The sequence below is a fragment of the Myiozetetes cayanensis genome, unplaced genomic scaffold (assembly GCF_022539395.1).
Source record: "Myiozetetes cayanensis isolate MyiCay16 unplaced genomic scaffold, myiCay2020 scf5-8, whole genome shotgun sequence".
In the NCBI taxonomy this organism is placed as follows: domain Eukaryota; kingdom Metazoa; phylum Chordata; class Aves; order Passeriformes; family Tyrannidae; genus Myiozetetes; species Myiozetetes cayanensis.
The window spans coordinates 43,071,472-43,086,911 of record NW_026087742.1 but is presented as its reverse complement, the minus strand read 5'-3'; the positions used below and the strand labels follow the sequence as shown (position 1 = coordinate 43,086,911).

Sequence of the window (15,440 nt, the reverse complement as noted above, 5' to 3'; positions counted from 1 at the left end):
CCTCCATCCACTGGTGATACAAAAGGTAGGTTTCTCTTTCGGAAGCTACTCAAAGGTTGTTAATGGGTCAGAGGGTTTTAGAAGCCGGTAGCCCACTTCTTAAAGGAGTATTTTACACCACAAAGCTTCCTGCAAAGGGTGGACATCATCATCTAAATTCCATGTCAGCTGCATGACTGATCAGAGCACACCAGACACAGATCTGCAGCATCCTCAAGCAATGCCACCTCTGCACCCATTTCTGAACTCTAACAGATCATGGGCAAAGAACTATAAAAAGAGTATGAAGGACTATAAAGAGTGTAAAGAGTTTGGCACCTGAAACACTCTGAGCAGGTATGTAGGACTGTGCTTCCAAGTTTAGGAAATGCATCCTCCAGAACAGATGCAAGATCACTCCTGAGCATTTCTACTAAATGAGATGGTATCTGAATAAAACGCCTGAATGACTTGAAAGACTACACCAAAAGGTGCACAAGCTGTTCTAGATCACCCATGGTCACCATCTCTGACGATGTGATGAGTCACCTATCTCATCTTACATGTAGAATCATAAAATCATTACGGTTGGAAAAGATCTCTAAGACGCTGAGCACTTCCTGGACACCAGGTTGGTAGGCTCTGCTGGACTCACTCTAGTGTAGGACAGTGATTTTTCAGTACTGCAGGGTCCAATACTGTACACAGTACTCCAGATTCAGTCTCATAAGAGCCTAACAGAGGGGAAAGATCCCTCCATGGACCTGCTAGCTACACTCAACTAGTACAGTCCAGGGAAAACCTGACAAGCTGAGGAACCTAATTGTGACTGACAGCTAACGTAGGACAATGGCCTGGGAGAAGATTCAGTAAGCTGAGGGAACTGACGGAAAAGAATTCTCCTCGAGCCAATATCAGAAACTCTGAGGGGGACTGCAACAACCACAAGTCAAAAAAAAAAAAAAATCATCGAGGCAGATACTGGAACTCATGACCCCTCTGAGAGAACCTGTGAGAAAATTTTCACTAAGCTAAACAGGAGGACATAAAAAAATAAAAAATAGGTGCTAGCTCAAAGGAACTGAAACAGACATCACTAAAGCATCTGTACCAGCCAAATGTAACTACAAACACACAACATAATACAAGACACAAAAATAACATCATGCTTGGCAGTGGAACATTGAAAGCATCAGGTATGAAGAAACTTGCCTTCCAAGTCATCTTCAAGTATTTCTTCTATTATGACATCAGGTATTTCTTCTTGGTCATTAAGGATAAAGGTGTCTCGTCCATTATCTTTGCTGTATTTGGGAAAAGTTTTATTTAAAGACAAATTAATATAATTAAGTCTATTTCAGAAAAGCACGAGTCAAAGCAGAGGTTTTATCAAGAACACATTCCTGTGTTAAGAAAACACCTCATAAGAGCTGCGCTAAGAATAAACTGCATTAAGTTTTTGAATACCAAGACAACAAAAACAGTGACATGCTCTCTGAAACCTAAAAGGAATTGGCACAGACACAGCACATATTGTTGGGCACAGTTCAAGTGCATGAGCTAGCCCTGCTTAGATGATCAGAAAGCACAAGTACAAATACAAAGTATTTGAAAAAATGTTAATAGTGTAGAGACACTCTTCACCCTGATCTGTAGAACTTTCAAATATTACAGTATGCAATAAGCCTTTCTTAACATAATCAGCTAAAATCTGTTCTATTTTCCCAAGTTTTTGTCAAAGTCAAAAAAAAAAAAAGGAGGACTAAAAAGCAATGCAGACTGTGAATTGAAAATACTACAATTTCAGTATTTGCTGTTCATTGTAGAAATTTGTTTACATTTACATAAAAGAATTTTCATATTCTTAAGTGATAAACATCTGTCTTACACATATTACGAACATGTAGACCTAGTACTTAGGGACACAGTTTAGTGGTTGCCTTGGCACTGCCAGGTTTACAGGTGGACTCAATGGTCTTAAAGGTCTTTTCCAATCTAAGTGATTTTATGACTGTCTCATTACACGCCAAGCAAAGTTGAAAAGCACTCAGCATAAAAAAAATCTGGATAACTTAAGTGATACAGCAAAATATACTTGGGTGAAACACCAAAAGTGGCACAACTGAAACACAAATTGGACTAAATGGAATGCTGACCTAAGCATATAAAGTTTCACTTTGATTCAGTATACTCTTAAGACTTCCATAAGCACATACAATTTTTTAATTTAATCTCCAATAAATACTTGACCAGTAGAAGAGCAGGTAAGTTACCATACCTATCCTTTTATAAGAAAAATACTTACTTCTCTGTCATTCCCCATTTAATCTTGCCCAAGTTTTCTAGCGAGGATATAATCTCGTCACTGTTCAGGAACAGGCTCAAGAGAAGAGAATAAGTATTATAGAAGGTGACACGAATACCTAAATCACTCTGACAGTTTGAGATACGGTATTTTTCAGCACAGAAAGAGATTAATTACATAGTCTGTTTTATTTCTTCCACTCCTGTGAACAACAGATTTGCCTGCTCATTTATCTTCACATTCATACTTAAAAATTCTCTTCCCTTTTGCATTCTCCCTCATGCACAAAGTACTGCAACATTCACTTACTGTTTTCATACTTATACTCACTTTGGTTCAATAATTATTCTGCAGAGAGAGAAAGAATTTTCTTTTCTTCCTGAATGAAACTGTAACTAAAGTCCAAAATACATGTTTCTCTTTATTGTTACACTATTAACTATTTTCCATACCAGTGAAAAGTGGCAAAGCCTTTACATTTAGGCTACTAGAGTTGTAAATATAATTTCACTCAAATCCTTAGCTTAGCCATCCAGTTTTAAAAACTGACAGTTTATGAAAATCTGAATTGTAAACAGTACTGAACAGCCACCTGCGCTTCTCTCCCACCGCCCCTTCAGGAACGCACCTACTCTTGGTTCTACAACATTTTTAGTTTTCTTCTAAGTTGGGAGAGGTTGCCCTTGTGCATCTCAGTAGGCTCCTGTGAAATTCTGATTCATCAATGACATTGTCTTCAAAGCAGTGACTTGGTAGGTAGGGCCTAAGTTTGGTAGAAGACCATTTTCAAGACTTCTTTATCCATATGCTAACTGAAGAACTCAACTAAAGTGACAGAAGTCATCTTAATTTTTGTCTAGCATTGGAAAAAGCTGCCCAGGGAAGTGGTTGAGTCACCATCCCTAGAGCATTTGGCTGGGAGAGCTGGGGATCTTCAGCCTGGAGAGGAGAGGGCACTAGGGAAGACCTTATAGCACTTTCTAGAAGGAATCACAGATTTTCTGATAGGGGCTGTTGCAGTCAGACAAGGGTAACTGCTTTAAACTAAGAGAACTTAGATTCATACTAGATGTAAATTTTTTTTACAGCATGAATGGGTAAACACTGGAACAGGTTGCCCAGAGAGGTGGTAGATGCCACATCCCTGGAAAAGTTCAAGGTCGGGTTGGATGGGGCTCTGAGCAACCTAATCTCATTGAGGATGTCTTTGCTTGCTGGAGGTTTAGACTACATGACCTTTAAAGGCCCCTTCCAACCCAAACCATTCTGTGATTTAAAAGACATGTAGACCTTATACTCAGCAACACAGTAAAGGTCAACTTGGTAGTGGTTAAGTTAATGCTTGGACTCAGTGATCTTATGTGTCTTTTCCAACCTAAATGATTCCAGGATTGTACAACAATTGTTCATGCATGCAAGTAATCAACTTTGGGCTACATTTCCCTGTGCCAGTCGGAATCTGATGGCACACCCTCACTCTATTCCCCAGAGTGATTCCATGTCCTGACATGTAACAGGATCCCAAAGATGCTCCAAACTAGCACAATCTTTGTTCTGTCCCTCCTTCGCTGTTTGCAAATGTGGCCTTTACTGCAGCACTCTGACCAGCCTTACGATCAAAAGTTGCCTAGGGTCAGGTGTACCACAGCCATGACCTATTTTCTTACTCAGTGCTGGAATAGAAATATTTGTCACTTCCAGTGAGGTCTGCATGGCAACTGGGACTTTTCAGAGATTTCTTCAGACATCAGTACCCCAAAAAAAGCATATAAATGTTTCCTAAAGGTCAGAAACTGAGTACTTAAAAAAAAAAAAAATTAAGTCATTATTCCCCCAATTTAGTTCTAATTATAATGGAAGGAGAAAGTTTTTTTAAAGTGGCAGAAGTCTGTCAAGAAGTTTTAAAATGCACGTGTATTTGTTCACATGGCAGTAAATCATATGTGCCTTCTCCCTGATGCCTCAGATGAAGGCTATTGCATAGTTAGTTAGGAGTTTATACTGATGTCTGAAGTAGTAGTTTTTCAGTAAACTCCAAGTGAAGAAGCTCAATTTCTGCTGTTTAGCTGTTACATGAATAGTTTTTGTAATTAACATAACTAGTGCATCCCAATATCTCCTGCTCCAGTCATTTACCTTGAAAATATTTTTTCCTTCAAACTCTTCACTCTTGAGAGCTCAGCCTCAACTGGCAGCTTTAAGTCATAAATAACCTGAAATTAAGAAATACAATCTTAGGTTCCACTATACAGAAAACAGGTTACACCATGTACACCATGACAAAGCCAGAACATGACACCTTAAATTTTACGGAAAAAACCCCCAGTTTAGCTGATAGCCAACTCTCAAATAGATCTTCTTACCTTGCTAAGAACTAATGGCTGTTATTCTGTAATGTTAGCATGTAAGCAGAAGTAGAAATCAGACACCCCTTTTGTTTCAAAGAGGAAGAAAGTGATTTCTAAGTAAGAAGACAGTGGTGGGTGCCAATTCCAAAAAGATCACACTAGGTAAAATGAAAGCAAATGACAGGGAAAAAAAAAGGAGGGATTAGAATTCTGCGTCAGATGACTCAGTTTCTTCATATGGAAAGTGATGAATGGATGCAGGGCACATGACTTTGAAAAGCACACTTTCAAGAAGAATGATGAGACCAATTATTCATTCCTTCTCTCAACACAAGAGCTATAAAGGCTCCAAATGAAATAACTGGGTGGCACATTTTGAAAGAACAGAGGGAGCTATTTTATGTACACCTCATTTTAAATAGTAAAATGTGGATCTCACTGCCACATATGAACACATACATATAATATAATGCACATATGTACACACCCATGCACGCTGCCACAAGCTTTACAAAGACATTCAAGAAGGTACTACACAAGCTTAGGACAGAAGGTGGTAATACCTATCCAGTGTAATGACCCTGATGTATCCTAGTGATTCTAAAATTGTTAACCTTCAACTTCCCATACTCACTAAATGCCCAGTTTTCTTAGATGCTTCCCCAAGCATCTTTTCCTCTCTGTTGTCAGAGACAGGAGATTCACAGGATGGATCTTTGGTCTGATACAGCATGGCAGGTAGCACAAGCTTCTATGAACAGGAGATATGATGGGGAGGAAGAATGAAAGTAAAGGCCTGGGACCAAGAGGATCAGGAGAGTGGGGCTATTAATTCTGGAGCAGTTCTGTGAGAAGGTTCAAGAGCTCTGGAATGGAAAAGATTTTAAAGACTTCTGAAGTGATGAAAACATCACCCTTTCACTGATCAGTACTGTGTCACAGTGTTCCTGTCTTCCCCCTCCATCTGTTGTTTCAGACAGCAAACTCTTCACAAGGTAAGAACCACCCTTCTTGAACCACATCAGTCACCAGATGTTTAAAGGTGGGGTAAGAATACAATACTGCAAAAGCATCAGTCCTGAAGTCAGCAAACCAGGATCACAGAAACTTTCAATATGATTTTGAATGTATTCCTTGAAAATAAATTATTTCACAGTACAAGAATGTAAGTACCTTAGCAAGATCACAACAGTTTCTTCGAAAATGTGAGAATTTTAATTCCTTTGCAGTCCTAATGGCACGAATCAAGTGCTTTTTCTTCTCTTCAATGACTTCTTTGGCTTTTGCAATACTAGCACTGTAGTTGCTGATGTTCTCCATCAATTCTGCAAACAATTTCCTTCTCCTGTATTAAAAACATTACTTTTCAGAATTTAATATGCACTCAGCTGTACAGATTCAAACCAACTGTAATACACAACAACCAATCATACCACAAAGAGGATACATCACACATCCCAGATCATCTTCCCCAAGCAGAAGCAGGGGACACACTCTCCATAATTGGAGGAACCACAAAAGAGTTTACACTGAAAAGTCACTTTTTTAGAGAAATATTTTTTTATCAAATGTTAGAAGCACTCTCCCATTTAAGCCTCCTGATATTTCCAAACACATTCAGCCAGATCCCCCACTCAGAGGCTCTTCTTGTAACCTAAGCTTTGACACCTCTCTCTCCCTTAAATCTGAAAATAAAAATATTTTTGAAAATAAGGAAATGAAGTGTCCCTGGGCTTCTGTCAGCTTGAAAATTTGCAGAAAGTTAACTGAAAAAACCGAAGTTATTCCTGCTGTTAAACTGATCCTCCACTAATGACGGTATTAAAACAACCTTAAAAATGGAGCTTTTAAAGAAAATTAACATTATGACTATTTTTCTTAAAGAGTAGAGGCTGCACAAGTTAGTGTTTTCCAACCATGCAAACCACCTTCAAGATGCCACAATGAAAGGGCAAAAAATACTGTGCAAAAATTAAACACAGGTTTTATGAAATAATGCTACAAGAGACTAAGATTTTGTTAAGTATTCTTCTACCTGCATTAGAAACAGGTTCTTGATAAAAGTAGCTCGCCCATGCCAAACTACAAAACTAAATTACTACCTTGAGAGGAGAGTAATAAGTTCATCAAGAGTTTTATCTGCAGCTTCTGTAACTTTGTCTCTTTCGTGCTTCACTTTCAGCTCCAAGCATTCCAGCATCTATTTTTTTCGGTATGAATAAACATACATTTATTATTTCATTAATCATGATTTTATTCTCACACGACTTTTTTTAAAATTCAAAACAGAAGCAATGAACAGTAAGATGGTGATCAATACTCCACAGAAAGAGTGACACTTAAACCACTTGCAGCCCATTACAGCCCTTTGTTTTCTCTAATTTCAAGTCACCTGGCACTGTTTGGAACCTCCTCAACTGAACCACTTAGGTCTAATGAGGCAAGAAACAGGCAGATCTTGGGCCCACTGCCTCACTTTCCTCACTTGACGTTCAAGCATAGCACCATACACAGATAACCAGCACGTTGAGATTTCTACTGTTTTTTAAAGCTCGCTGTGAGCATAAAGTGAAAATAAAACAAAAAACTCCTCCTCTGGCTAAACATCAGTTTTGTCACTATAGTTACATTTAATGAAGAGACTATGGAAAAAAATATGCAACACTGCTTTGGCAATTCCAATCTTTGTTGTAAAGCTGTTTCAAGACCACTGTTGCACTCATGAGTTATATATACTAAAGTAGCTGAAATGGTACATTTTTACAAGATTCTATTAGTATATCAGTAGGAATTCAACATAGCTTTGCTTAACAGACAGACTGGCCACTGCAACAAAGTAAGTTAGAAAGGGAATGGAGAACAGGCTTTTAAAACATGATTCCTAGAACTAAGCTTTTGAATCATTAAATACTTATATATACTCGTGTCTCTTACAATACAAATAAAATGTAAATAAGTGACAAAGACAGAAGTGTAAGTTTTTCTACAGCACATTTAATATGAGTTAAAGTTTAAATAATTATCATTGATGAAGTTCAAAAGTTACTCCAAACCTAGTAACAGCATTATCTGGTATTTCAGGATTCTTCCTATGTTTTATACTGTGCTAAAAACGTATTACTTGATTTACATGTTTTTGCATATTCTGTCTGTTACCTTTTTCACTCCCGTTGCCCATATAATTTATTTTCTGCCTTTAAATCCAGAAAGAAGCACAGCAGAAGTAGAAAGATAGCATAGTTGCTAGAGCAAACTCAAATGCTGAATTTTACCCTGATCCGAGGAAATACTTAGTATTTAAAGACTGGTTTCACGTGGTTCTGCTAAATATTTGTATTGACCTATTAACTTTGAATTACCTTGTGTACTCCTTTACAAACTACTCCTCCAGGCTGAAGCTTGGAGTTTAAGGCTGTATATTCACAGAAATAGCATGAACAGTTGAAGGACTAAAGAGATACCAAAACAAAAACAGTAAAAGCACACTTAAATAGCACGTTGAAGTGTGCCTACTCGTAACAAAATCCTTCAATAGAGGATATGATTTAATATTTCATGATTTATTTGATTTTCACCCACCTTGTCTGCTTCATGGAAGTGGCCAAGATTACAAACAGCTATGCACAAAGCTTCCTCAATATCTTGTCCAGCGTTCTCCTGAGGAAAGATTTGCTAATGAAAACAAAGTTGTTTGCATGACTAAAAGACAAGATGGTCTGTAACCATTTGTCATTCTCATAGAGGCATTGTGTGTGACTGACGCGTGTTAATACTCTGAGCGAGTCTACAGTGGCCAACAAGCCCCAAATACTTAGTTCACCTGAATTTCACTGAGAATATTTACACTATAGTATTTACGGAACAGATTCTAGAGCTGTGCTCTAAACACACATAATTTACTTGCGTACTCAAACACAAAATGACAAGTACATAAAGGAAATGCAAAATAAAGTTATAATACACAGGACAGAAAACATGGAAGACTGAAGAATGGGAATACTGCAGTCTAGAAAAAAGTAAAACGTTAAGGAATATCATCTGGGGAAAAAAAACCAAACCAAAACCAAAAACATAGTAAGCATCCAGTACTACGCTGATGCAAGACAATCGTTTTCAAACTTTAATGGGTACTATAACAAAACCACCTAAGAAACCATGACAGACATCTGCAAGTTATGATTCTTTCATGATCAGTGTACAGGACAACCTCCACAGAAGAAAACATGACTGGCAGTGGATATATCATTCCTTTCCTGTTTACTCTTGTCATTTTAAAACATCCACAACATTAGCTCCCCTGGCCTAAAACTTCACAAACCTCATTCAGAAAGATCAGGTTAGAAAAATTAATAGAATGTTTAAAAAGATCCCTTCATTCAACAACCTTTTTGCCCTGAAATACTGCTCTAAGGAGGTAGGTGTGAGCCATGCAGTCATCTCAAAAACTAAAAAGGAAGTCCCAAACCCAGTATTGTAAAGCATGGGACATCATAAGAAAAGCTACATTCAAAATGCATATTTTCACAGCCAGCTGAATACAACTAACACTCTTCAGCTAGGATCCCATTCAGAGATTTGAGCTGCACTCATTTTGTCAAGTTATTTTAACAGTGTACCTGCACATCAGTCCAATGATAAGATGGAATAATAGCACATAACTCTTAAAGGCGGTAGAGGTTTGTGCTTTAAGAAGTGCAGTATTAACCATGCATACACAAAACCAAGTGAGAATATAAGGAAATTCTGTGTTAACGCACCATGTCAGCTGATGGAGTTAGAGCTGGTTCATCCCTCATCCCACCATTTGAAGAAAACAGGCGATGAACGGTTTTCTCTTCAGTATTGTGACTGAAGGGCCTGCAAACCAAAATCCTTTAAGGAAAAAAACTATGCATTTTAAATAAAATATCAAACTTTCTAGAAGTACTTTACATACATGAGTATTTCAAAATTTGTCATTAAATACATTCACTCCTGTTTTTGAAACAGTTAAACTCACACTGATATGCAGCAGATATCCCACTTTTCAAAAAATTTGCTACTAGAATCCTCTTAAAAGTAACTATTTTTCATTTTACAATTTTATGCAGGGCTAAACAAAACTTTAATAGTTAGTAGCAATTCTTATCCTCAGTGAGAGTAAATGCACGTCTATTGACGTTCCAGGATTAATTTCTCATTTGTTGCCCAAACCTTTTCTTCTCAGATAGTGATTGTGCTGTTAAAATCTTTGGAATACGCTACATGATATCAAAACCAACTACTGGTAACCTCTTAGGAAGGCTATTAAATTCAGTTGTATGATCACCCACGCTTGCTCTTCTGCAACAGCTGACAAGACTTGCACAAAAACATAAAAGCAGCCTCATTCCAGGAAGGAAGAACTGTGTTGTTCTTCCTGTGTTCATTTTGCTCCTTCTGACAGGCTAAGATCTTGAGAGCACTGCTGCAGAGATCAACAGCCATATATGAAATCCTGAGTTTCTATTCCACTTCGGGCAAGGTTAGCAATGCACGTTACATGTGTCAAACTCAGAAGATAAATTTCCTACACCTTCCTTTCAGAACAGATCCTTTATGTAACAGATCTGAAAGCATTATTTGGGACTATCCTCTATTGTACAAACATTAGTCTCCACTGTAAAAGCAGTGGAGGGAAAGACACCCGGTTTAAGACTTCTTTCACGTTCACATCGACTTGACAAATAATCAAGTGAATGTAATTTAGATATGACAACACAACAAAACATCGCTGGCATCGATCTTTTTATAGCTGTGACTGGTTATCTAAGCAGAAGGTGCAGTGGCATCAGTAGGGGGCGGGGGAAGGAGGCGTTTTAATGGTACAGTCATTGCTACCACAGCCCGGCATTTCTCTCCCGTTGAACACTTATCAACGATTTACCACGGTGCTTAAAGTTTTCACACGTTTTCAAGCCAAACCAATTTGTTTCTTGTTGCCTCTCAATGAAACCGTACTTGTACTCAATGTGCTCCCATAGTACCAGACAACCATACTGAGAACACATTAGCAAAGTTTAAAGAACACACACACACACACACAAAAATAATTGAGCCCAACAAAAACGTCGGGAAATGCTTACTTGGTCAAGTCGGTTCCCAGTCTGACAGCTAAATACATTAAAAAAGTTTAATAAAGGTTTACCTTGCTGCTGTTTCTGAGTTGCCACCACAAAGCCCAAATTTAAAGTAAGTTCTGGTCTAGATTCAAAGAGAAAAAGGCAGTAAGTTCAAATACAGGGTTACAGCCAAGTCCCAGGAAAAAATGTTCTATAAACCTGCTTTCCCCTTCAGTACCCATCCCTGCCCCCTATTTCACTTAGATCAATCTTCAAAACAAGAGCTATTAAATTGTGCAAGGGGAGATCTAAGGAAAGAGCTTCTAAGCAGAAGTTCTGCAGCCAGAAGTGCACCTTTGTAACAAATAAAAAGCACCCCTAGGAAAAGGAATCTCGATTTCCTGTTTGCTCTTAGTATTTTGCCCACTATTATGCAAAATTTGTAATACTGCATTACTGAACCAGACTCTACAAATGACTTTTGCAATAAAGTTTAACTGCAGGGTTCAAATGCCAGAGATTTGACTCATCTGTATTTTGAAATAAATGCTAAATCTGAATTTCCTAAAGCAAAAGTGTCTGGCCACACTCTAGCTTTTGCATAAATTTTTAAAAAAGCACCTAATGTTTGTCCAAAATACAGATTTCTGTGAAACAAATTGCATTAGCATGTCATCACACAGACTCAACATCATTTTATTTCTAACACAGACTCACTCTACATTTTATTCAATGCAGAAATAGAAATATATTCATAACTCATGTATTACTGGGCAGAGTGAAACTGTATTTTCTTTAAAAAAAAATCTTTATGTGGGAGTTGATGAAGTGTTCATATGCATGAGCTGCTTTCTCGTACATTGTGTGCAGACAAGAGGGTGGAACGGAGATGGCAACATGGGGCACTAATTAGAAATGTGAAAAAACACGTTCCTAAAGCCAGGCTTTGGACATCCCATGTGCACTACACAACACCACTGCATAACGAGAAATGCTGGGCAAGTAGGTGGTCAGAGGGCAGACCCTTAGCTCAGAGGGCACCTGAGCTTACTTTAATCACACTCAAGATCCTGTAACATCACTATTTCAAACCGCCAGCAGTGACTACTGAACAGAAAGCTTTAGATCAACTTACTTCTGTAGAAGAGAAGCAAAAAAAATCAGTGTCTCCATCCTTCGCATCACCTTGCAATGCTGTAAAAGCAAGCACAGAAAACTCCTGTAGGGCATCCTAATCCATGAGGTGACACGAATACACGATCACAAGGAGTAGTCTTCTAGATAGCATTCATCAAGTCAAAAGGAACCAGAGCACTGACTTTTTTATTGACAGAATTTGAAAGTTAGGAATAAAAGTCCAGATATACAGATACAGAAATTATCTGGGAATTACAAGTCTGAGTTGCATGCAATAATTAGGGTATTATCTGCATCATTAGCTGTATTATGTTGCTGCTACGTTCAGGACAGATTAAGCACAAAGGAGGCAAAAAGAAACTACACATTTAAAAAGTGTACCTAAGGTACAGGAAAAAATTGTTTCATAAAGCACACAAATACTGTGTATTCAACAAAATTTTGAAAAAAAGCTACTCATGCAGAAAATCCCACAAAAATTAGGTTTGTTTTAGAACAAACTTGTCAAGAGCTTTGTCCAGAAAAATAGCAGGAGAGGAAGCAAAAGGTATTGATTGTTCTTCTTAACTACTTGAAATACATTAAATAAACAATGTGTTATTCAAATGTGGCAGCACATCTTCTGCCCTTAACAGACCACGTAAAATACAAAATAATAGTGAACAACGCATACAAAAAACCTGCTGGAAATAAAAGCTCCAAAAGCCTCACCTTCCACATTCAGAGCTTTTGACATATGGCACAAATCACTGTTTGTCTGATTTGGTTCTGTAAAATCCTCTTCTAGTAGCTTAGGAGATTGCCTTCAGAGGTAAAAGTAAAGGTTTAAGATCATCAGGGATATCAATGAGAAAAGAATTTTGACTTTCAGCTCTCTTAGAACTAAGCTTGCCCAGTTTTAACAAAAGGTTTTATGAAGAAAGTGCAGTTAACCAAACGCACACACATCACACAACAAAAAATTTTTTATCGTCTTAACTGGAGAGGTACTTTAGCTCTATGATACTGAATTCATCACACATAAAAGCAGTACTATAGCTTCTCTGTATCTGGCATTTGAAATAACTAGAAGCAGCGCTAATAAATCATTATACAACCAGCTTTAATTACAATCATTCTAATTATTTAACTAACAATATACTGAATAGATTAACAGTGATTTAATTACTTGTAAAAATACATTCAGATCAGTATGATGCATTAGCAGCCTCATAAGTCGTTATTCAACAAGTTGCAACTAAATTTTTTTCCCGTGAACCTACTACAAATGCCAAAACTTTTCACAACCTGTGTAGTTTACTCACATACATTAAAAAAAAAAAAGGACTCACTTCCAATTCTGCAGAATACAACCATTATTTTCTACATTTTCTCAATTCTATTTTCTGACAAATGTACTGTCAGAACTTTTAAAGCTACTAATCTCAAAAACTCACATACCTCGTAGCTTTCATTTTTTTTCTCTTAAGTTCCTTGTTACTGTCATCCAACGAGCAGAATTCTTTCTTTCTATTCATGGCGTCTGACCGGGGAAAAAAAAAAAAAAGCGACAAATTCTCTACAACATAACCCAGCTCATCATTTGAGCCAGCATTACAGATTCACACCACTTTGCAAGGTGCAAAAGGAAAGAGACGGACACAACAACCATAAAGGCATACACACATTATTGACACGCAAATCTTCTAAACGCAACAGAAGAGTGGTCTGCCTCGCCCTCCCCAGCCCCACCACTCCTGGTGTTCAAACCTCCTTCCCGAGCACGCATGCCCCTAAGAGTGCCTTCTTACCGCAGCACCTCCACGGAGCAGAACCACGCCCTGCCCGCAACCCACCACGTCTGCTAACCCCAACTCCCTAAGGAGTCCTTCCCCTTTCCTACTGCCTTACCCTCTTTTCCTCCTTTCCCGCCCTTTTCGCTTTTTTTCCCCCCTCCCCCGCCCTTTGTTTTCCCTGCCCGGCCGGGTGGCGGAGGGGCACGCACCGCGCAGGGTCGCTCCCAGCCGGCCCCGTCCGAGCGCCGACGGCGAACACGCGGCCTCACGGAGCCCCTCGCGCGCCAAAGCAGCCGCCCAATCGGGGCGCTTTTCAGCGCGGCCGCAGCCAATCAGGGCCCGGCGGGAGGGGCGGCGCGGCTGTTGCCGCGGGCGCTGCCCGGGCCGCTCCCTCCGCGCTGTGCCGGGAGACGCTGAGGGCTTCCCTTCGAGGGAGCGCGTTCCCCGGGTAGCAGGGGTGATAACTGCGGCCAGCAACTAAGTGCCACGCAGCCGCTCACTCGCTCTCTCACTCACTCACTTCACCGTCAAAGGGATCGGGTAGAAAACCGGGAGGGTAAAAGCCAGAAAACTCCTGCGTTTATACGCAGTTTAACAGGGAAAGCAAAACACGTGCGCACAAGCAAAGCAAGGCAGGGAATTAATTCAGTGGTTCCCGTGGGCAGGCAGGTGTTCAGCCTTCTCCAGGAGAGCACGGCCCCCTGACGCGCAGTGTTTACTTGGGAAGACAAATGCCAGCAGTCCAAACGACTGGTTTTTCTCTTCGTCCTTCTTTCCTCCACTTTATATACTGAGCATGATGTCATACGGTGTGAAATACCCCTTTGGTCCATTGGGGTCACCTGATCTTGTTGTGTCTCCTCCGAACTTCCAATGCACCCCCAGCCTCCTCGCAGGCGTGGCAGTACAAAAAGCACAAAAGGCCTCAACTCTGTCTAAGCGCTGCTCAGCCATAACAAAAACATCTCCATATTATCAACACTCGGTTCAGCACAAATCCAAACCAGCCCCATGCCAGCCATACTGGTGAAGGAAATCAACTCTACCCCAGCCAAAACCAGCACTGCTGGGCTAGAAGCCATTAAGTTCATGCTTTGGGCTTACTTTATTTTACGTGGATTTCCATTACTTGCAGAATAAGTAAGAGACGTTTTTGCAGTGTTTTGTCACTTGTGTTTCAATTGTTGTAGCATGGTACTCTCCAGCTATCTGTTTGTTCACCTAGTAAAAAACAGCTAAGTTTTAAAACTAGAAATACATGGATTTTTCCCTGTTGATGTCCAGGTGTTAGAAAGATAAATTTCCTGTCAGTAGAATTGCCTTGTTTGAGGCTGAGGGCTTGACGCACTTCAGTGATCTCAGACCCAGGGAAAGGTTAACAAAGTTGGGGAAGAAGGATGTACCACTGGCAAGTGGGCACTGGGAATGCAGAATTTACAAGCCACAAGGACATTTGGCAGAACTCCCAAAATAAGGAAGAAACTAAGAAAGCCAACTCAGCAACTGTGCAGGAATCAGCTCCAGCTGGGAAAAAGGTAATTCCAATAGGGGTAGATTGCGACCATGATTCAGCGCCCACCAAGTCACAGAACCCACCAACTCAAGAGAAGAGAGTGACTGAGCATGCAGACTAATGGGCCTGAGAAGAGAGAGAATGATTTAACCAGTAGAAGGTAGAATGCTAATCAGTAATAGCGATGTAGCTTGAAGACGATAAATCCTGATTTCTTTCTTTGCTGAAATGTATAAATGGTGTAAAGTTTTTATGATTGCCAGCCTTTTGTGGGCTACCACCCAGCTTCCTGCTTTGCGCAGA

General features: G+C 39.5%; 1 protein-coding gene across 1 annotated transcript in view; it reads right to left on the bottom strand.

Annotated features, from left to right (window-relative positions):
• RNF17 (ring finger protein 17) overlaps window positions 1–13,366 on the bottom strand; it is a 38,539-nt gene extending 25,173 nt beyond the window's left edge. Inside the window, exons 1-9 of the mRNA XM_050332994.1 lie at window positions 13,290–13,366; window positions 12,561–12,652; window positions 11,848–11,906; window positions 8,212–8,289; window positions 6,735–6,832; window positions 5,806–5,977; window positions 4,421–4,497; window positions 2,285–2,359; window positions 1,192–1,283 (exon numbers count right to left, since the gene is read on the bottom strand). Coding sequence (XP_050188951.1) covers window positions 1,192–1,283; window positions 2,285–2,359; window positions 4,421–4,497; window positions 5,806–5,977; window positions 6,735–6,832; window positions 8,212–8,289; window positions 11,848–11,906; window positions 12,561–12,652; window positions 13,290–13,366 — 820 coding nt within the window. The remainder of the gene's footprint in view (window positions 1–1,191; window positions 1,284–2,284; window positions 2,360–4,420; window positions 4,498–5,805; window positions 5,978–6,734; window positions 6,833–8,211; window positions 8,290–11,847; window positions 11,907–12,560; window positions 12,653–13,289) is intronic.
• Between the last annotated feature and the right edge of the window lie 2,074 nt (window positions 13,367–15,440).